This window comes from Vicugna pacos, chromosome 12, assembly GCF_048564905.1.
Source record: "Vicugna pacos chromosome 12, VicPac4, whole genome shotgun sequence".
NCBI classification, from domain to species: domain Eukaryota; kingdom Metazoa; phylum Chordata; class Mammalia; order Artiodactyla; family Camelidae; genus Vicugna; species Vicugna pacos.
In genome coordinates, this window is record NC_132998.1 from 64,158,998 (window position 1) to 64,180,107 (window position 21,110).

The 21,110-nt window shown below is 50.4% G+C and overlaps 1 protein-coding gene across 3 annotated transcripts in view; it reads left to right on the forward strand.

Annotated features, from left to right (window-relative positions):
- Nucleotides 1-21,110, forward strand: part of TBC1D22A (TBC1 domain family member 22A) — a 238,357-nt gene that overhangs the window by 95,557 nt on the left and 121,690 nt on the right. For all 3 annotated transcript variants that reach the window (XR_012078732.1, XM_072973722.1, XM_072973723.1), the window contains exon 8: nucleotides 3,292-3,406. Coding sequence is in view for 2 of the 3 variants with exons in the window: in XM_072973722.1 (XP_072829823.1) it covers nucleotides 3,292-3,406 (115 nt within the window). In the remaining variant the exon portion in view is untranslated. The remainder of the gene's footprint in view (nucleotides 1-3,291; nucleotides 3,407-21,110) is intronic.

A 21,110-nucleotide genomic window follows, 5' to 3' on the forward strand; every position in this document is an offset into this window, starting at 1 on the left:
TGCACATGTGTGTGTGTGACAAACCCCGAGTGTGGGGCTAGCTCAAGGTGGGAGTGCGCCCCTGCTTAAATTACCACTTGCCAGGGTGTCGAGATCGCAAAGGGGGAAGAGGTCTCTGTGTTCTGGGCTTTGGCGTTTCCTTCATTCCGCACGCACACATGCACACACACATGTGCACACACATGTGTGCACACACACGTGCTCCCATACACCTGCACGCCCCAAGCCCCTGCTGTGTGCCTGGCTCCCTGCTGGACCCTGGGCAGGTACCCATCAATTCAATGCAGGTTGTGCTCACCAGGAGTTCACAGTCCCTTCTGTTTCTTCTACAAAATTATAATTTCATGGTCTTCTCTTCTTTTTGATTTATGTATGAAAACAGCTCTTTTACCTTAAAGCATAGCAGTGATGGCGCTTTATAGGCCTTGGAAGGCCCCTATTCAGTCAGGCTGTGCTGTGCTGCCCGCAGACTGTGTGACTTTGGGCAAATCTCTTAACTTCTCTGTGCCTCAGTTTTCTCATCTGTTTTAGTTTTCTTAAAAAATTTTTTTTGGTGGGGGAGAGAACACTAGGTTAATTAGTTTATTTAATGAAGGTGCTGGGGCTGAACCCAGGCCCACGTGTGCTGAGCACACACTCCACTGCTGGGCTGTGCCGCCCCTTGTCTTAGCTCTTCATTGCTGGGTAACAGCACCGCCACCGTCCCAGCAGCCTACGACAGTGCATGCTTATTCACAGTTGTCGCCTCAGTTGCTGTGGGTCAGGAGTCAGGGCAGATTCATGAAGCGAGGACCAAGGTGTTGTCTGTGCCCCAGACCCACCTGCGGCCCCTGGGGGACCCCTGGGCGCACGTGGTCCTTGGCCGGGCTCAGTGGCCTGCGGGCTGCAGCGCTGGAGCCTCGGGTCTTGCTGGCTCTTGGCTGCCCTCAGTTCCCTGACTCCTGGCCCTCGCCCTGTGCCGCTCTCGCCCGGCCGCCGGCTTCCTCGGGGCTCCTGGCAGGGTGGGTTATGATCCTACGTGACGCTGGCTTGTGGGGCGCTGCTCCTGGTGTCCCCGGGGTGATGGAGCCTCTTGCTGGGGGAGCAGGCTCCCCGCTTAGTGTTGTCCTGAGACCCCATGAGTGGTGCCCGTTGGAGAATGAGTTTGGTCTTCTGATCTTGTTTGAATACTCAGTTCTCCCTAGAAAGCTGTTGACTTGAAATGAAAAATGTGCATGAATGTGTTGCTCATACAGAGAACGTCTGTCAGGCGCCCGCTGTTACAGGTGTGCGCTGAGCTGCCGGCTGGTTGGCTCTGTGGTGCGCCTGGAACACCCACAGGGGACGGTGTGCCAGGCTGGGAACTGGGCCGCGGCCTGGATTCTAGGGCCGGTCGTGCCCTGCTCAGCTGTGGGCCCTGGGTCAAGAGGCTTCCCTGTCTGCACCCCAGGCTCCGCAGTGTAATGACTGGTGGTGATCTGGGGTATCTGGGCAATGGGTGCAGTGAGCCCTAGGGATGTGGGCAGTGTTGGGAGGGGTTGACCTCGGATACAGTTGGCTTTGTAAGGTTGGCTTGTTTGTAAATGATGTAATTCATCCTTTGCGCTTTCACTGGTGCAGCCTGCACTGTTAGCACGGGGCCCAGGACAGCGGGGAGCCCGGCTCAGCTGGAGCCGGTAGCTGGCGAGTCACGGAGGGACCTGCTGCCTAGGGAGGAGGGGTCGGGAGGGAGGGTCACAAGGCCGGCAGTAGTTGGCTCTCCTAGAAGGGCGGAGTGGGCAGCAGGTGGCCGCTCTCGCCCCACCGAGGGCTGCTGTTTGAAGTGGAGCTGAAGGCAGGTAGTGCAGGGTGACAGGCTTTCCAGGCAGCAGGCACTGGGGGAGGTGGCGGCCCGGTGGGCTCAGTGCGGCTAGACTCTGGGGGCTGGGTGGGAGAGGACTGCGATGCAGGAGGTGCGGAGGGAGCAGAGGGTGGAAGCCGGGTGTGTGTGCCCGTGTGTGCGGATGCGGGCAGACGATGGGGCTTGTTGCCCCTGGTGGGGTACCTCTCGCTAATGAAGCTGGCGGAGAGCGGGTGGGCGAGAGAAGAGGGAGGTCACCTGAGGTGGGTGTTGTGAGCAGAAGGGAGGGGAGGCAGCGCCCACGTTTGTGGTCCGGGTAATTGCAGTGGGAGCGGATGTGACGGGAAGATGGTGACAACTCTCCAGGAATTTGAAAAACATCTCTTCTCACTTATGTGTGGAGCCTAAAAATAATACAAATGAATCTGGACAGAACAGAAATAGGCTCACAGACAGAAAACACGCTCATGGCTACCTGAGGGGGAAGGCGGGCATAAGTTAGGAGTACGGGATTCAAAGACCCACACTACAGCACGTAAAATAGACACGCAACAGGGGTTTACAGCATGGCACAGGGAACTGTACCCAGTGTCTTGTAATAACCTGTAATGGGAAACAATCTGAAAAAAAATCTATTTAGAAGACTCCACCAAGCGCAAAGCTACAGAGAGCAGATGGGTGGTCGCCAGAGGTGGGGCTTGGCGGGGTGACGTGGGGAAAGGGGCCGAAGAAAACAAGTCCCGGCTGCTACGTGCAGCTTGATGAGTCCAGGTGGTGTGTGTTTTTGAAAGTTGCTAAGAGAATGGCTCTTACAGTTCTCAAAACAAGAAGAGCATGTTGTAACTGTGTGTGGTGATCGGTGTTAGCTAGACGCACTGTGGTGATCACTTCACAGCACAGCGTACACAAATATTGAACTGTTATGTTGTGCAGCTGAAACCGATACATTGTTACATGTCAGCTATACCTCAGTTAAGAAAGGCTTCCTACCATACGAGGGAAAGTAGAGCATCCACCCACCCCTCCCTCTCTTGCATCCTTCCATCCAGCCACCCGCCCGCCCATGTACCCATCCATGCGTGCACCCCCCACCCATCCACCCTTCCCTGTGCCTGCCCGCCTGTCCCTCCCTCCATGAGGAGGTGCTCCCTGGTGGGCCGAGGGGCTGCGTGCTGCCAGACCGCGTCCGGGGCAGCCGCGTGCAGTGGTTTCCCCGGGGCTGTGAGGAGCAGAGAGCATCCTTTGCGGGAGCCAGCTCGAGTGGTAGGACTGAGTCCAGGCGTCGGTGAGATACTGCGTATTGCTTGTAAAAAAATTAAGGTAACTGGCATTCTACCAAGAAACATTAAACATACTTGTATTTTAAAATGAGAGATTGGCAAATATTGATAGCGCCTCTTTTAAGCGTGCATACCTTTTAAAAGTTTCTGACGTGCTGACTTTTCGCTTCCCCATCTGTCATTTTCTTCCAGATTTTTGAAAGGATCCTGTTTATATGGGCCATCCGTCACCCTGCCAGTGGATATGTTCAGGGCATCAACGACCTTGTCACCCCTTTCTTCGTGGTCTTCATCTGCGAATACATAGGTAAGACCATGCCATGCTGCTTCTGCTCACAGACACTAAATGTGAGCTGTGGTGGCCTTGGGACGTCACTCTGATGCACAATTATTCCAGTACTGAAATCTGCCGTTAAGTTTAGTTATTAATGACCACTAATAATAAGGAATAGCAGTCTTCTCATTGGTGCTAGCTTTAAGTCTAAATCCACGTGCTCAACTGCTGGAGAAATTAAGATGCAGTTACTATTATTAATATCTTCTTTCTCAAAATATATGAGGGGAAAGGTGATGCATTCAGGGAACGTGGCTTTGTGTTAATGGCCGTCAGAGCGCTGGCTTTAATGGTGGGGATGTCCATGGACCAGGTTAAGGTGATAGATAGTCAGTTGAATGTTTTGCTTACAAGCTGAAAACCGAATCTTCTTTAATTGCATTTCTGCAGCTTTGCATCACTTTTCTCCCTGATATACTAGTAGCATTTCATTTTATGGGAATATTAATTACATGCAAAATAATTGGTTTATCGGGCGTTTAGTTTGGGTGACCTGTTTCTCTCTGAGGAATTTTTGTTTGTGTATTTTGTTTTCTGTTTATGTTACAGCAGGGAATATGCTTTACCCAGTTTATAGTTCAGTTTTCTTAAAAATTCTGACAATATATGTGCAGGATCTACTTTTTAATTCAGCTATGGATAAAAAAATAAATAACCAAAGGAGGGATTTACTCTTCCGTGGTGACATTTTTGTTTAAAACTGGTGTTAATCTGGCTTTATGTGAAACTTCCCAACTTGGTACTGGGTTTTTCTGGGGTTGTGTCTTTAGCCATTTTGGTGTCTGGTCCGCTTCAGATCCTGCCGTTGTAATCAGGAGAGGAGGTTCCCCGAGGGCAGGTTATCCCCTGGGGTGAGGACTTACCCCCTCAGTCCCTGTCGGCCGCCCCACCCCTCACGGCCCCAGGGTTTCCCAGGCGGCCACTCCACTGTGACAGCTGACGGCCTGGCGCCCGGCCTGCAGCACCTCCCCGGGCGGGGAGGCCGGCTCCCAAGAGGGCTGGCGCTCTCGCCCCTCGTCTGGCACGGCGTGGAAATGTTCCTAATGGCCCCGGAACAGTAGGACCCCTGTCAGCAGACTTCAGAGCTGCTAATTGAAAGAAGCTCAGCTGAGATGTGATTAGAGAATTGATATTCCATGTTAAATAGACCATTTAATTAATGTGGTAAATAAGTCTGCCTTAACGACTCTACCACCAACTTTCATTGTAAGGCCCAAGTGATCCTTAATGCCTCTGTCTGAATTACCAGCCAGTGAGGGTGAGGGACATGACCGTGATGTTAATTGTCCAGAGGAGAGAAAAGCGGGAGAAAATAGAATTTGTCCACGTGGTGCCTTCAGTGAAACTCAGAGGGACTCTCCTTGCCTTGCGGTAACCCCCGCCACATCCGCTCACGCACAGACACGTGCACACGTGTACACACACAAAGAACACACGTGTGCCCTGAGTGCATGTACAGTGTGGGTTGGAACCTTTGTGTAAAATGCACCTTTGACTCCTGACGGTGTTAGTAAGTGGACGTTTGTTTCTTTGGTCCTGGCTTTGCGATGTCATTGGTGGGTGGAGAGTCTTTCAGATTGTCTCCCAAGCTGGGGAGCATTCATAGTATGGTCCAAGCCGGCCCTCATCATCTTGCGGGGTCCATGTCGGCTTAAGGTGCCCGGAGCACTGCCCCCCCATCTTCCAGGCAGAGGCGCGCCCGTTCACGCAGCCCTGCCCAGGGCGCCTGCGGCCGCGGGTGGGGACCTGTCAGCCCCTTTCGGCCAGTGCTGATTGGGCGTCTCCTGGCCTCTGCAGGCGGTGGGGATGCAGGTGGGTGAACTGAGCGTGGTTCCTGCCCCCTTGGAGCTTTTGGTGGTAGGAGAGAAGCCAGATTTTAAGCAAGTAATTATGAAGTTTAATTACAGCAGTTAGACATTCATGTTACTAAGAGGAAGTGTGAGTGCGCTGAGAACCCCCCGGGCTGGCTCCGTGGGGCCTTCCCGGACTCCAGGACCTTACAGCAGTGCCCTGTCTGATGAGAGAGCGCAGCAGGGGTGCAGCCTGGAGCGGGGGGCTCAGTGGGGTGGCCGGGCAGTGATGAGGGATGGCAGGTGGGGGCACTCGGGTGGGCCTGGGGGGCAGTGGGGAGCCTGGTAAGGCCTCCCGGCCGAGTCTCCAGGGGCGTGGGGGACCAGCAAGTGACATGCAGCTGAGAGTGACCCGCTCAGATGCTGCCCGTCCACGTCCGCTCCGGCCGCAGAGATCACGGGGCTGTGGGGAACGCACGTGCGCGGACCACTGGGCCGGGGGTCTTCTGGTTTGCTGGGCTTTGCGGTAGGCAAGCCTCAGACGCTCTGCTAACTGATGGTGCTGAGAATACGCGTTTTTCCTCCAGAGGGTAGAACTGGTCAAAGGGCTCTGTGGTTCGGATTCTTGAGCACCGTGGTGGCCCTTTCGGGTCAGCTCCCTGGTTGTGACATGACCGTCCAGACTGTCGGAGTGCAGGTGGCACTGGGCTCAGCCACGTGTGCGCCGCTTTCTGAACGCACACCTGCCTCAGCTCCCAGGGCGGGCTGTGTTACATTGTGATGTGCTTCCCCCCTTCTCAGCTGAGATACAGGAAGCAGCCCTGTTCCTTGATGGTGAGACACGCTGTCTGGGTGTGAGGTTCCTGCAGGAGTTTTTGCCGTGCACCCAGCTCCTGGGCTTCACGCCTGGGGCACAGCTTGGATGGGTGGGGCGTCCCAGGCAGGGAGCAGCCCTCTAAGCCACAGGGGCCCTAACTTTCAAGCGCTGGCATGTAGCAGCCCCTTAGCACCATGTGTTTTGACTTAAAAAGGACATGGGAAGTGAACGGTGGCTAACACATTTGGGGCTCACAAACAGGATCAGACAAGGAGGGGCTGTTCCTTACAGCACCAGAGGGTTCGTATTCATCAGGAGGCTGGCCAGGATGGTCAAGGTCGCAGAAACAGCTTGCTGGGAGGGAAGATATGCTCAGAGAAGTGCCCTGGGAAGGTGGGGGGAGGAGGAGGCAGTGCGGCAGCCGTGACTGGTCTCCTCCAGGGGCGCCTCACCCCCCGGGGACAGGCATTGGTCCCACTGTTGAAGGACACAGCGTCCTCACACGTGCGTGCATGCATGCATCCCTGGGGCACAAACACAGACACAGACACACACACACGCGCGCGCACGCACTGTCACCAGCAGTGCCAGCCACAGCCTCTCCAAATCCTCAACTCGCCTCCCAGTGGAGCCCGTGGTCTTGGGTGGGCCCTGCAGGTGCCCGCCGTCTCCCAGAGGAGGACGGTGGGGGAGGAGGTCAGGAGAGCGCTGTGACCTCAGGGCAGGGGTTGCCGTGTGCGAGTAAACATGGTCCTGTGGGCAGCACGGAAGCTTGGGGGCATGGAGCTTGGGAGGGCATCCCGTGCTCAGAGAAGGCGGTGGTGGAAGAGAACCCGGGGCCAGGAAGGCGCATCCCTGAGCCACTTCCCTGAGCCGCTTCCCTGGCTCCTGGCTGGGCGGCCGGACTGACTCCAGCTCCTTCCTCTGGGCGCAGCTGAGCCTCTGGATCCCAGCACCTAGATGTGTGGGCTGGGAGGGAGGGGGCCTCATTCAGCCTTGAACCTGCTGCATTTTCCAACTGTCCCCTGTGCTGGGGTCCTGTGGTCGCTCCTTAGTCATCACACTGTGGTTTGCCTGTATGTGTGTCCGTCAGGCTGGCGTGGGAACAGGGCTCAGGCCCCCGGGTGCCTGGGGAACTGCTGCTGGGGCGAGGTCCTCTGGGTGTTTGCCATGCATGTGTTTGTGTTCCAAATAAAATTCTGTCTTGTGCTTTTTTCCCCGTTTAACCTTGTAACGTAAGCTTTTCTGTATATTAAGAAATCTTTGTAAAGATCATTTCCACCTCTTGCACATAATCGTTGAGATAGAGTAGCATAATTCATGAAACCATTTCACGACTGTTTTTTTTTTTTAGGTTTTTCCCTCCCCAGACATGGTGTAATTTTTAAGTAAAACCTGTATTTTTCAAACACGGACTGCCATATTCCTTTTAACAATGATAAATTTGATTTAAAATTAAGAACCATTATTCTGTCACCTCGAATCCCACAATTTAAGTAGAGAATTACATTTTAGTTTAACTAATTTCAGCATAGCAAAAAACGAAGAAACATTGACACCCCCCCCCCTCCTGTGCTATTTAAATTTAGAAACTCTTCTGACCGGGCACTTTGGAGCATCATTTCAGAGTGATTGAGTATGAGTTGGGCACGTAGGAGGAGTGATGGTGGCTGAATTTTGGAAGGTGAGGCGTGTTTTACAATTGATTCTCAGTATCAGCACGTGTAAGCTCTGATTGATTTGATTTTATATGTCATTTTTTCCTTCTTTTTTATTGACGTATAGTCAGTTACAATGTGGTGTCAGTTTCTGGTGTGCAGCATCATATTTCAGCCATATGTATACATATAGATATTCCTTTTCATATTTTTCATTATAGCTTACTACAAGATAGTGAATATAGTCCCCTGTCCTGTACAGTAGAAACTTATTGTTTGTTATTTTATTTTAATTTATTTTATTTTATTTTATTTTATTTTATTTATCTATTATATATATGGGAGTGTGTATTTATAAATCCTGAACTCCTAATTTATCCCTCCCCACCTCTCTCCCCCTGGTAACCATAAGTTTGTTTTCTGTGTCTGTGAGTTTGTCTCTGTTTTGTAAATAAGTTCGCTTGTGTCATTTTTTTTTTTAGATTTCACATTTAAGTGATATATGATGTTTTTCTTTTGCTTTTATGTCATTGTCTCATAAAATAAATTACTCTTGAAAGCAAATATGGAAATGGACTGGAATAACCAATGTATTCACTTATGAGCATTAAAGGTACTTATTTTTACGTTCCGGTTTGTAAGTCAGAATCTCGAAAGTACAGGTTGTTTTTACACCTGTTAGTTTTGCCCAGAGAGGGCAAGTTAGCGTGCGGTCCGTGGAGGCTGGGGCGTGCTGGAATTGGAACGTGTACGGGCGGCGAGGGCAGTAAGTTCCTGCCAGCAGTCGGGACGCAGAGGAGAAGTGATGCGAGGAGCGTGCTGTCCACTGAGCGTCAGGGCTGCGGTCCTTGTGCCCTCCCCACGGTCAGGAGAGGCGGGGCTCCGGGCGACCGTGAGGGAGGGGAGAGCTGCTGTAGCTTCTCACCGATAGAGTGCGATTTTAGAAGTAGTTGTTGAAACTTTCCTTGTTTGCATTAGGCTGTACCTCCTTGCACTTTTCTCCCCCACGTTACGTGAGCTGAGGCTGCTGCTAAACGCATCTTCCCGTGGTTTCCTTCAGTGTTCCTCACACCTCACACAGTTTTCTGCTCCACAGTTAATCTCAGAAACATTTTAAAGGTGAAAACAAGAGCATCTGAGTGCTGGCAGTTTGCTGCGGCCGTTCTCTTCCAGGTGGGGGAGGAGGAGAGCGGAGGACCTGGGAAGGCCAGTGGATTAGAGCCAGAGAGCGGGGGCCACTGGCTCGGCAGCCCCCTGAGTGACAGTAAGGCGCTGTATCCTTGCCTAGCCCGCGACTCGTGTGTAGTCATGTTTTCTACTTAGAAACATCTTGATGATGATCAAAGTAATGGACTTGCTATTAAAACATTGGAAAACTCACTCACAGAATAGCTCCATGTCCCAGAAGCCGTCCCTGGAACATTTTACTATCGTCCTTCTGGCCTTTTTGGCAATGGACTTTTCTTTTCTTTTCTTTTCTTTTCTTTTCTTTTCTTTTCTTTTCTTTTCTTTTCTTTTCACAATGCAGCAATTATATTACGCACTCACATTTTAATATTCCTTTTTGTTTAATATCTAAGCATTCCCCAAATTCATGAAGCATTTTTAAAAACGTCTTTTTAAAACATAGTGACACATTCCTTTCAATAACGAGTAGGAAAACTAGTCAGAAGATCAACAAGAAACTAGAGAGAAAGCTAAGCACCTGAAAACCCACTAGACCTACCAGACGTCTGCAGAGCAGTGCACCCCTCACCGCAGGATCACGTACTTCTCAAGTGCACACAAAACGTTCTCCCGGAGAGCCCATATGCTAGGTCATAAAGTAAGTGCCAGGACATTCGCAAGGATGGAAATACACAGACTGTGTTCTTTGACCACAATGATGTGGAGTTCGATATCAGTAACAGAAACAATTTGAAGAATTTGACAAACACGTGGAAATGTTAGAACATAGCCATGAATAAGCAATGTGTCGGAGCAGAAATCACAGAGGAAATTAAAAATTACTTCGAGATGAATGGGGATGAAAACACAACATACCGAAACTTGTGGGATGCAGTGAAAGCAGTGCTCCAAGAGGTATTTCTGTTAAAAAAGAACATCTTAAGCCATTGACTTGAGTTTTCAATTTCAGGAACTAGAGAAAGAAGAGCAAATTAAAGCCAAAACAAACAGAAGGAGGGAATAAAGACTAGAACAGAAGTAAATGAACTAGGGAATAGATAAACAGCAGAGAAAAGTTAATACAATCAAAGTTGGTTCTTCAGAAATATCAGCAAAGGCTGGCAAACCTTTAGCTAGACTGACCTAGAAAAAAGGGGAGAAGACTCAAATTACTGAAATTATGAGTGTTTTTAGAAATAAAGAGCATTAAGAAAATGCTGTGAACAATTTTCCAAATGAAGGAATGTAGATGAAATGGAGATTTTCCTGGAAAGGCACAAGTTACCAAACCAGACTGTGATGATTAATTTTTGCATAAACTTGGCTAGGCTATGGTGCCTACTTATTTGGTCAAACACCAGTGTAGATATTGCTGTGAAGGTATTATTTTGGATGTAATTAACATTTAAATTAGTCTTTTAATAAAGCAGATTATCCTGCATAGTGTGGGTGGGCCTCATTTAATCAGTTGAAGGCCTTAAGAGCAAAGACTGAGATTTCCTGAAGTGGAAGAAATTTTCCTTAAGACATAGAAATCCTGCCAGAGTTTCCATCCCACTAGCCTGTCATACAAATTTCAGGCTTGCCAGCCCCCCAAATTGTGTGAGCTTATTCTTTAAAATGAATTTCTCTATCATATTGATTTGTCAGTATGTATATGTATATGTGTGTGTATATATATATATGAACAGATTAAATTAGTAATCTGAAAAATTCCCACAAAGGAAGGCCTAGAATCAGATGACTTCACTGGTGAATTCTACCAAACGTTTAACAAAGAATTAACACCACTTCTTCAAAGACTCTTTCAGAAATAGAAGCGAGGAAACAGTTTTCAATTTATTCTATGAGGCCAGTATTATCCTGATACCAAAATGAGACAATGACATCACAAGGAAAGGAAACCACAGACCAATATCCCTTATGAAGATAGATGTAACAGTCCTCGATGAAATACTAAGAAACTGAATGTAGCAACATAGTAAAGGGACAATGCATCATGACAAATGGGATTTATCTCAGGAATTCAAGGTTGGTTCAACATATGGAAATTAATCAGTGTAATACACTGCACCGACAGAATACAGGACAAAACAGCATAATCATCTCAATTGACACAGAAAAAGCTTCTGACAAAATCCAGCACTTTTTCATGATAAAAACACTCAACAAACTGGAAATAGAAGAACTTCCTCTTGGAATCTTAAAAAAAGGACACAAATGAACTTTTCTTCAAAACAGAAATGGACTCACAGACATAGAGAACAAGTTTATGGTTACCAGTGGGTAAAGTGGGTGGGAAGGGATAAATTGGGAATTTGAAATTTGCACCTCTCGGGGAGTGATGGAAATGTCAGCTCTCTTGATTGTGGTGGTGGTTTCATTGGTGTACACATCTATCAAAATTCATCACATTGTACATCTGAAACATGTACACGTAGTTTACTGTACAGGAATCACACCACAATAAAGATGTTTTTTAAAAAAAGAGCGCCCATGAAAAACCCAGAATCAGTATCATACTTAATGGGAAGGACTGAATGCTTTCATGCTATGATGGGGAGCAGATGAGGATGTCTGTGCTCTCCGCTTCTGTTCAACATCGTACTGTTCTAGCCAGGGCAGGTGAGCACGAGAATGAAGCAAGAGGCACTGAGAATGGAAATGAAGAAGTAAAACTGCCGGCCTTTGTAGATGACATGATTTGTCTATAGAAAATCCAAAGGAATCCACCAAAAAATTATGAATGCTAGTAAATGGGCTCCGCCAGGTTGTAGGATACAGGATCAAGATCGAAACATCAGTTACATGTCTATACACTTGCAGTGTAGTATCCAAAAATGAAATTATGAAACAGTTTCATTTATAGTAGTATCAGAATGAATAGAATGCTTTAAATTTAGCAAAAAAGTACAATAATAACTCTGAAAACTATAAAACATTGTTGAAAGATACTAAATAATATCTAAATAGATGAAAAGACATTGCACATCGTGGATTGGAAGACTTAATAGTGTTGAGGTGGCAGTCCTCCCCCAAATGGATCTCAAGATTCAGTGCTATCCCTGTCAAACCTGTAGCAGAAATTGAGAAAAACTTATCTTTAAATTCATATGAAAATTCAAGAGACCCAGAGTTGCCATAACAGTCTTGAGGCAGAACAAAGTTGGAGGATTCACATGTTCTGATATCAAAACTGAACTACAAAACTGCAGTCATCAGGAAAGCGTCATTCCGACTCTGGGTAGACACGTACGGAACGGCACAGAACCTTCGTATTTGTGGCCAGTTGATCTTCGACAAGGATGCCGAGACGGCTCCGCGGGGAGACGGTCTTTTTCAGCGCGTGGTGCTGGGACAGCTAGGTACCAGCACGCAGAAAGATGACGTTCCATCCCTGCCTCTCACCTTACACAAAAGTACAGTGAATCATGGGCCTAATGCAAGAGCTAAAACTTGAAAACTGTTAGAAGCAGCATTCGAGTAAATCTTTATGGCCTTGGGTTAGGCCGTGGTTTCCTAGCTATGACACCCAAAGCAAAAATGGCAGAAGGAAAAACAGGTATATTGGACTACAGGGAAGTTGAAATGTTGTGCTGGAGCTCCTACTCTCAGGAGAGGGAAAAGGCATCTGCAGAGGGGGGAAATGTTAGCAAGTCATATTTCTGGTAAGAGACATAGCCATTGCATGTGAAGAACTCTTACAACTGAATAAGACAATCTAATTTTAAACAATGGGCAAAGCATTTGAATGGACATTTGTCTGAAGAAGACAGATAAATGGCCAATAAACATGTAAAGATGCTTGACATCATTCATTAGGGAATGCAAATCACAGCAACAGTGAGCTACCACCTCACTCCCCAGGTTAGCTGTCATCAAAAAGAGGAGCAGTAACAGATGTTGGCAAGGCTGGGGAGAAATGACAAGTCTCCTGTATTGTTGGGGGACGTGAAACTGGCACAGCAGCTTTGGCAGACAGTCGGCACTTCATCAGGAAGACGCTTACTGTGTGATCTGGCAAAAGTCTGCGCAGGCAGACTGACCGGAGCGTTGTTATTACAGCCTCCAAAACCGAAACCCAATCCAGATGTTCATCAGCCGATGAAGATGTAAGTAAAGGATGATCTACCCAGACAGTGGAATATTATCCAGCAGTGAAAAAGGATGAGGTACTGAGCTACACACTGTAACATGGAGGATCCTTGAAAACACTGTGCTCAGCAAAAGAAACTGGTCACAAGAGGCCACACATCATGTGATTCCATTTATATGAAACGTCCAGAACAGGCAAATCTGTAGAGACGGAGCATAGATTAGTGCTTGCTTGCGGCTTGGGAGCAGATCTGGGGGAGCTTGGGGTTGACTGTTGCTGGGTTCAGGGCTTCCTTTAGGAGGGACGACATGTTCTAAAATCAGGTTGCAGTGATTGTTGCACGACTTTGTGAACGTACTCACGTGGCCAGTCCTGTGGTGTGTGAATTGTGTCTCAGTAAAGCTGTCACGGAGGAAGCAGAGGCCCTGTCTCAGGCTGTGTGGCTGCCGTACAGGGGCGTGGAGAGGGGGAAGCGTGCTTCTCACAGCTCTGGAGGCTGCAAGCCTGAGGTCAGGCCACATGGCCACATTCTGGCGAGGGCTCTCTTCTGGGTTCTCGGAGACATCTTGTCCTCCTGTCCTCATGGTGTTGGGGGCGGGGCGCTCGGGGGAGTCCTCTTTTGTAAGGACACTAATCCCTCGTGGCCAGAGCACCTCCCAAAGGCCCCACCTCCTAACACCGTCGTCTGTGGGGTTGGGACGTCTGCACCCACGTTTCGTGGGGACACGTGCTCAGGCCCCTTAGCCCGTTCTTCCCTTGTGAGGTGACATCAGAATCAGCAGTTTTCTATGAAGATTTGTGTGGTTTCTACTTTTTTGCTATTACTGATACTACATGCAGCATCTCTGGACATAAATTGTTTTTTTTTTTAGGTTTTTTTTTAGGGTTTTTAAAAAAATTTTTTTAGTTTTGTTTTTCTTTTTCCTTTTTGTAACTGGAGTACAGTCGGTTACAATGTGTCAGTTTCTGGTGCACAGCACCATGTCCCAGTCATGCATATGCATACGTGTATTCGTTTTCATATTCTTTGGAAATAAAGTCTCGGTTGCATTTTGAATTATTTTCTTGACATGCATTCCTAGAAGAGGCCTGAGACAACGGTTGGGTGCTTCTGGGTCTTGATAACGTTTGCCCGCTTGCTTACCAGGAGGATGTTTGGATGCCTGCCCTGCAGCCTCTCTGTCTTCGGGGTGTCTGGGCGTTGATTATGGGCAGGTCCCCGGTGGAGACGGGACCGACATCTGTGCCCATGTGCTGGCGTGTGCATCTTGTCCACATTTATAGGTACTTCAGTGTTTGCTTGTCTGTGAGGCCGCGCCAACTGGGGCCAGAGCTCAAAGATACTAAGTGACTCGGTGAATTAGTTGAAGAGCCAGAAGCAATCAGTACACTCTGCAGTATTGACGTTTGAGTTTTCAGCCTGCAGGAGCCTTATTCAGCGGGCCTAATTAGGAACTCGAAGAGACGAAGGGGCGTGTGTGCGCGTGTGTGGTGGAACGGCGGCTGGATTGGAGCCTGGCGGCTGCGGTCCCTGTGTTGGCGTGCGCTGCTGTGGCAGAGGCACGTTTTGACGGAGAGCCGCTTCTCGGGGACGTTGCACGCAGGGCTGTCTGTTCCTGGTCCCCGAGGCGGGCGCCGGCCCGTTGGGGCTTGGTGGGCGAGGGGTCCGTTGGGGCGGTTTTCTGGAAATGCGGTGTGTGCGGTGTCCGCGTGGCTGTCAGTCTGGTCTCTGATGCGCCCTCATGCGGAGAAGCAGCTGGTGTTTTTTATGAGCGACGAGGAAAAGCTGCACAAGCATGAGCCGCCCCGCAAGGAAGCCCGCCCTTCCGCCGGCCCTGCTCTCTGTCAGCTGGTCCCGGTGCCACCCTCCCCTCGCTCCCCAGTCAGACCGCACGTGTCTGCAGGCTTTTCCTCTGACACCAACAGTGGTGGCTCGGGTGCAGGCTTTTACGCGTTAGGTGACGGTCCCCGACATCTCCGGAGCACTCTCCCTGGGCTGACGTGGGGGGTGGCTGAGGGTTTCAACACAAAACTGCCCTCAAAGTCTCTCAGAACTTGGGCCTCCGATGCCCCAGATCCGAGAATTAATCCACCCCATTTCTCCTTGCTCTCGGACGACGGCCTCCCCTTCCTCCAGGCCGCAGCCGCTGTCCAGCTGGAGTGGTGTAGGATTGTGGGGCCACCGATGGGGGTCTCTGCTGACTCCTCCCCAAATCTCTAAGCTAAACATACAGTTTAATGAGCTTGTGTACATTTCTTTTCATTCTAACGGTGCCCTCTGGGGTGGGCATTTCTGCTTTGAGTTTAGAAAAAAAGAGGCTTGAAGAGGTTAAGGAACTTGCCAGGGCCCTGGCCTTCCCTACCCGGAGTGCACGTCTCTGTTCCCTCGGGCAGCCAGGCGGGCGGCCCTGCCCTGCGGACCCTCCCACGCCGCCGGCCCCCGGCTCGTCTCCCCACTCACTGCGGGCGCCTTGCGCCTGTGTTTTGTGCCGGCCACTGACACCTAAGCCAAGAGTTGGTTCCCCCCATTTGTGGCTTAGTGACACACCACCGGAGTTCTCAGGTCGGATGCAGTCCTCAAGGCGGGGGTGGTGGGATCTTACCTTCCTTAATTGGGACCCTCTGTACCGCCTTTAAACCCTTCCATCAGGGAGCAAGCTTAGTTCCTTTCCACTGAAGTGCAGCTTCACAATTTTTCCTAATTCATTTCCTTTCTTCCCTGTTTTAAATTGGAGTCACTGCTGAAGTGGGCCTGGCTCTGGCTAAGAGGGGCAAGCTGACAAGCACGTTAGTGTGCCCTTCACTTTTCACCCTCCCCGTATAAAGTGCCACGTAATCCGACAGCCGGAAACTTCAGCCGTTCAGCCCAGAGCCCTGAGGGACGTTCGGACTCATCCCGGAGTATGAAGCCCACCCAGCTCGGAGGGGGAGCGGCACCCCTGGGAGGATGTGGTGCCAGCCCTGCGTCCTCTTCCTAGAAGGACCCCAGCCCGCACACTGCAGTGGTTCCCAATTTCCCGGGCCCTGTTTGCCGGGCCTGGCCTCAGCATCCCTGTGTGATAGGGAGAGGCCCACAGAGGGGGCGGGCTGGGCTGAGAGCTCTGCCGTTCACCTCTGGAGACCCTCATTCCCCCGCCGCCAGCTCTAGCTTGCTTTCTGAATTGTTACACTTCACTGTGTTAGAAGCAGGAATTTGCAGAATGTTTCTTACCAGATCAAATTACATCTTGTTAATACTCATTTAACAACTCCAAACACGTCATACGTCTTTGTGCACACAGGCCACAGGCTAACTCCTCCTTAATAGTGCCACATGTGGTGGTCACAGCCTCTTAGGGACGGTTAGGGACGGGACCGTTCTCTGTGTCGGGGTCTGCCCTGTGCCACCCAGGCGGCGGGCAGCGCTGGGGAGGCCTCCCTCCGTCCCGTGTGCTGGCTGAGGGGCCAGCGGGAGAGGGAGACGGGGACCCAGCTCTGCTGTGGGGGGTCTGCAGGCAAGACCCACACCCCGCCACCCCGAGCAGCCCCCCCGGCTTAGTTTTGGGTGTGGCGTCACCTGTTCCTGGCAGCTGAGTGTTGTGTATGTTTTATTTTATTCATTGAAACTTCATTAGAATTGTAGAAACTTGCTGGCGTTTGGTTGTGAGGTCCTCATGGTGTGTTCTGTGGTCTGCTGTGTTATGTGTATTTCCAATTCTGTGTGACAACTTGGGGAAAAAATTCCCTGCTTGCCGGCTGGTTAAGTTGTGAAGGAACGCCTTGTTCTGACGCGGGGAGGATTCGTTTCTGACGCACGTGGCCACCTGTGCGTTCTTGGAGAGGGCGCGTGCTCTGCTCGCCACAGTGGGACTTTCTGACTGAAAACGGCAGCAACCGTTAGCGAGTTCGCCGCGTCAGACTGCGCTGTGTGCTTAGGGACATCCAGGTCACCCTGAAAACCCGCTTTACCAGAGGGCGCGGGGTGCGAGGTCACCCTCAGGTGCTGGTGTGACCGGGCTGCAGACCCCACCGCCCTGCCGCCTGTCGGGAGGAGCCTGGGACAGAGCAGGTAGGCTCTCAGTTGTGGCGGCGTGTTCTCTGGGTAGTAGTACTCCACAGTGCTGTGCACGAGTGGTGCCGATCTGTCGGGTTTTTGGTTGTTTCCCTCTGGTTCAGGTGTAAATGCAAGGACTGGGGAGGTTTTCCTTCATTTCAGTGGCCAGCCCCCCCCCCCGCGCCCCCTGCCCCACGTCCTGAAGTCCCCCCTCCCCGAGATGGGGGGAGGGATCGCGTGCTGGGACGGGGAGCAGGGAGTTTTCTTTTTCATCGGCAGCTGGAGGCCTGGGCATCCTTGTTTTCAAGCTGTGGCCCTGGTCTGAGCAGTATCACTTACCCTTCTCGTCGTCCTGTACTGACTGGGGAGAGACGCTGGGGGGTGGGTGGCTTGGTGGCGGCTGTTGGTTTTTGCCGCCTGCACGTCCTCCCTCCAGAAACCTTTATTTTCTGAGACCCATCAGCCCTCACTCCTCTCTGAGCCTTTCGTGTCCATCGCCAGGCCCTGTAGGTGACGTTCTTTTCTCCACAGAAACACGGGTCAGTCACAATTCCACCCTAGGTCCCTCTGTGCAGCGAACAGAGGTGACGTGGGGGAGCAGCTCTGGGGTGCGGTTGGGGGGCACGTGGAGGCGGGCGCGGTGGGCCCAGCTGGTGGCACAGCCCCACATGGCTCCCTGGCCGAGCTCTCAGGAGTCCTCCACCAACAGCTTGGAAAACGCGGGTGGTGCCACAAGTCTGGAGAGGAAGCCTGGGTGAGGGTCACCCCCTACCCCCACCCCAGGCCAGCCTTTCGAGTCCCCTCTAGTGACCTCCAGTGCCAGGCAGGGGCGAGGACGCCTGGAGAGCAGAACATGAGGCGGGCTGTCGGGTGGGGACAAGGGCTGTCGGGTGGCTGCTGGAGCTCAGCGCGGCGGTCTCTGAATGAAGAACGGGATGGGAACGGGCCTTGCAGGCAGACCTCTTGTGGGCATGGACACCAGGCAGCATGGACACCAGCCAGCAGAGACCAGCAGAGCAGAAAGCAGTCCTGAGCATTTACTGACCGACCAAGGACGTCTTCACGAGCTGCTCCGACTGGGCCTGAAGTGTCTGGTCAGCTTTAAACTCCAAGGGAAAACAATTACTGTCCCAAAACCAAACAACAGAAGCTCATCATCAACTAACAGACTAAGCAGACCTGGGGACTGTTGAAAGTTTTGTCCATTTCTGGAAGCGGACCGTCAGTCTCAGGATTCCTGCTTTGTCCCTCATGAGCACAGCGCTGGGTTTTCTTGGTCAGGGCTGTCGGGTTCCCTGGTGGGCCCACGCGAAGGGCGAGGGGCTTTGTTCAGGCTACAGGCGTGTCCTGGGGTCGCCCTCGTGTTGGGGAGGGTGTGGACCTTCGGGGACGACCACGTGACCCAATTTTAGTTTTGGAGTTTCCGGTTTGAACATCTCAAAACTGTGCAAGGCTTGATGTTTGATGACTTTTATTCTGTTCTTCAAAGATCGAGGAGAAAAGTCTACTTATTTTTGAAAAATAGAATAAAATCCATTCTCTTGCAGCTACCATATGGGTCCATTGGACCTTTTTATAAACCTGAGATACAGTGTTAGATCATAGTAATTGTAGTTTTTTTCCTGTGTCTTAAAATATTTTGCTATTGTATCATCCTAGGAATTATTTTATCATTACTCATCAATTATTCCTAACTGTGGTTAAAAAAAAAAGACTAAAATAATAAGAGAATGGAAGACTAGGAGATGGAATCATCTAGAAGGATGTGTGGTAGAGAAATAGACCTTCCCTTCTGTATGATCCTTCAGTTTCCATGCTGTGTTCCCCAAGTAGTTGTGTTATCTTTCAAGAAGGTGTAAAGAAGTCTGGAGACATTTTTTGTATCTTTTTTGGGAAGCTTTTATTGAACATACTAGATAATTTAGAACTTTTATACTTTTCACCCGTAATGACAAAGAGAGGAAAATTGGCAGAGGAAGGTGTTTCTCCATTATTAGATGGACCAGGAGATGAATGCAGAGAGACGGAGGGCAGCCCTCTAGATGCTAATGGTGATGGCGGAATCGATCATTTAAGCAGATTCTCAGACTGGGTTTTCAGCTGAAGGTATCTCAGATGAATTTTCTCAAACGCAGGCATCAGTGAGTGAACCGTGTAACTCTTACGGACATGAAGAAATTACGGTTTTTCCTCCAATTAGTCATCCAACAGGAAGGACTTCATCACTTTATATCTTGTGACAAGAATGTGGACCATCCCCTTTTGCCAAAAAGATATGTGACATCTTTCATCTTGTATGATATTTGTGGACCAAACTTGGATGCAAATGGATAAATGCTGAGAGCAGGTGTGTCTGCAGGAGGTGACTAGAAGCAGGGTGAAGAGGAAGTTGTAGAAATGAAAAAAATCTACTGGCTTGATCATTCTGCTCCGTGCGTCTCAGTTGACAAATGCAAATTCTTTGTAAGTCTGTGGCAGATAAGTGGCTCTCCTCCCTTCAACAAAAGTATTGGATTTTGGAAACAAATACAAGAAGAACTAGAAGTAACAGTAAGCTGAAACTCTAACTAGAGGTGGACTTGAAACATGGTTGCATTTCAGCAATGCAAGTGCGAGAAAAACCAGAAGTCACGACAGGCTTGGGAACTGCCAGGGATGGACTGTGATCTGTTATCAGCATTCACACACAATACGATCCAGATTCCGTCATGACAGTTAGTGAGCGATTATTTCCTTTCAGAAGATGTTGCCCATTTTTATACCTTCAAAATTAGGAATATATGGGGGGAAGTTGAGTTTACTATGTTTAAAATCTTATTAAAGTTTCCGGCATAGTTGTCTTTGACCCTCACTTTATTCTTAATTCTGTAAATTACTTGTAAAGTGACTTAAAATATGTAAAAATGAATGGGTCCCTTGGACTCTGGTGAGGAATGGTGATGGTTTTTCCCGGTAGGCTGTGGGTTCATGGAGGCAGCAGTGAGCAGGCGCCTGGTGTCCCCAGGGCTTTCCGAGAGCCTTTCAGAGTTTAGAGTCACCGCGAGGCAGTGACAGATGGACTTCTGTGCTGCCTCTAATGTGGCTGGGCTCCAGTTCTTGTTTCTACAGCACTATGGGTGGTGGAGAGGGCCTGTGTCGCCTTCCCGAGTTCAGGTGATGCTGGGAGACTTGGAGCGGCCGGGTAGGCAGTCGGTCCATGGCCGCGGGTGGCAGCGGGCCGTGCAGATTGACCACTCCCTCTGGAGGGCTGGAGCATGTGTGCGCCTTGCAGGCAGCCAGCCGATTTTTCAAATTTAAAACTTGGTGTTGTGATAAGTTAATTGGCCAAACTGGACCTGGATGGCAGGGCCCTTCCCGCTCTTCCTGCCGCCCCCAGAAGAAGACCGAGACCTTGGAGTTGCTTGTTGTAGCAGGAGTGCTCACCCCGGTGTGCCAGGCACCGCGTCTCACGCCTGCTTGACCTCACAGGGCTGCCAGCGCAGCTGGGGAGGCAGGCCCCTGAGCTGGGGGGCTGGCCAGGCCCCGGGCCACGCGGCTGGCTGCTCTCCGGGTCTGGACGAGGCAGTGGTGCTTGTGGGGCTTATGTCCGTTCCTCCTGCACTTGGAGTTGAGGCTGCTCCACACACTCTTTACATTGTATGTCGGTCAGGGAGCTGTCTTCTGCCGTGGTTTTCTTCCTTCAGCTCTGTTTTGGGTGTTCCCTCGTTCTGTATAAGGAGGCCTTTCTGCCTTCTGAAGGCCCCGGCTTCACCACTGCTGTTTGTCTCTTTGGGGAAGTTTCGGGGGCTCTCCTGCAGGTGATGAGACCTGGCTTCTCTGGTCACCGTCTTCCAGAGGCTTGGCTATGCTGCTGATGTCAGACGGCTGAGTTTTTGCTTCAGTGATCAGAATTGTATTAAAGAAGGATTCAAACCTCATTAATATTCAGGAGCCTTTCTGAATCCAGAAAGTGCCTGCGAAGCCCTCATGAGTCTAATAGACACAGCACACGTCGGTTAGGAGGGGCTCACGCCGGGCTCCCGTCTGTGCGGGAAGCGCGTCCTGCCCCAGCACTCAGCCCGCCGCCTCCTGACGGCATCCTCGCCCAGAATCGTGTGCTTTCTGTTACTCCACTCT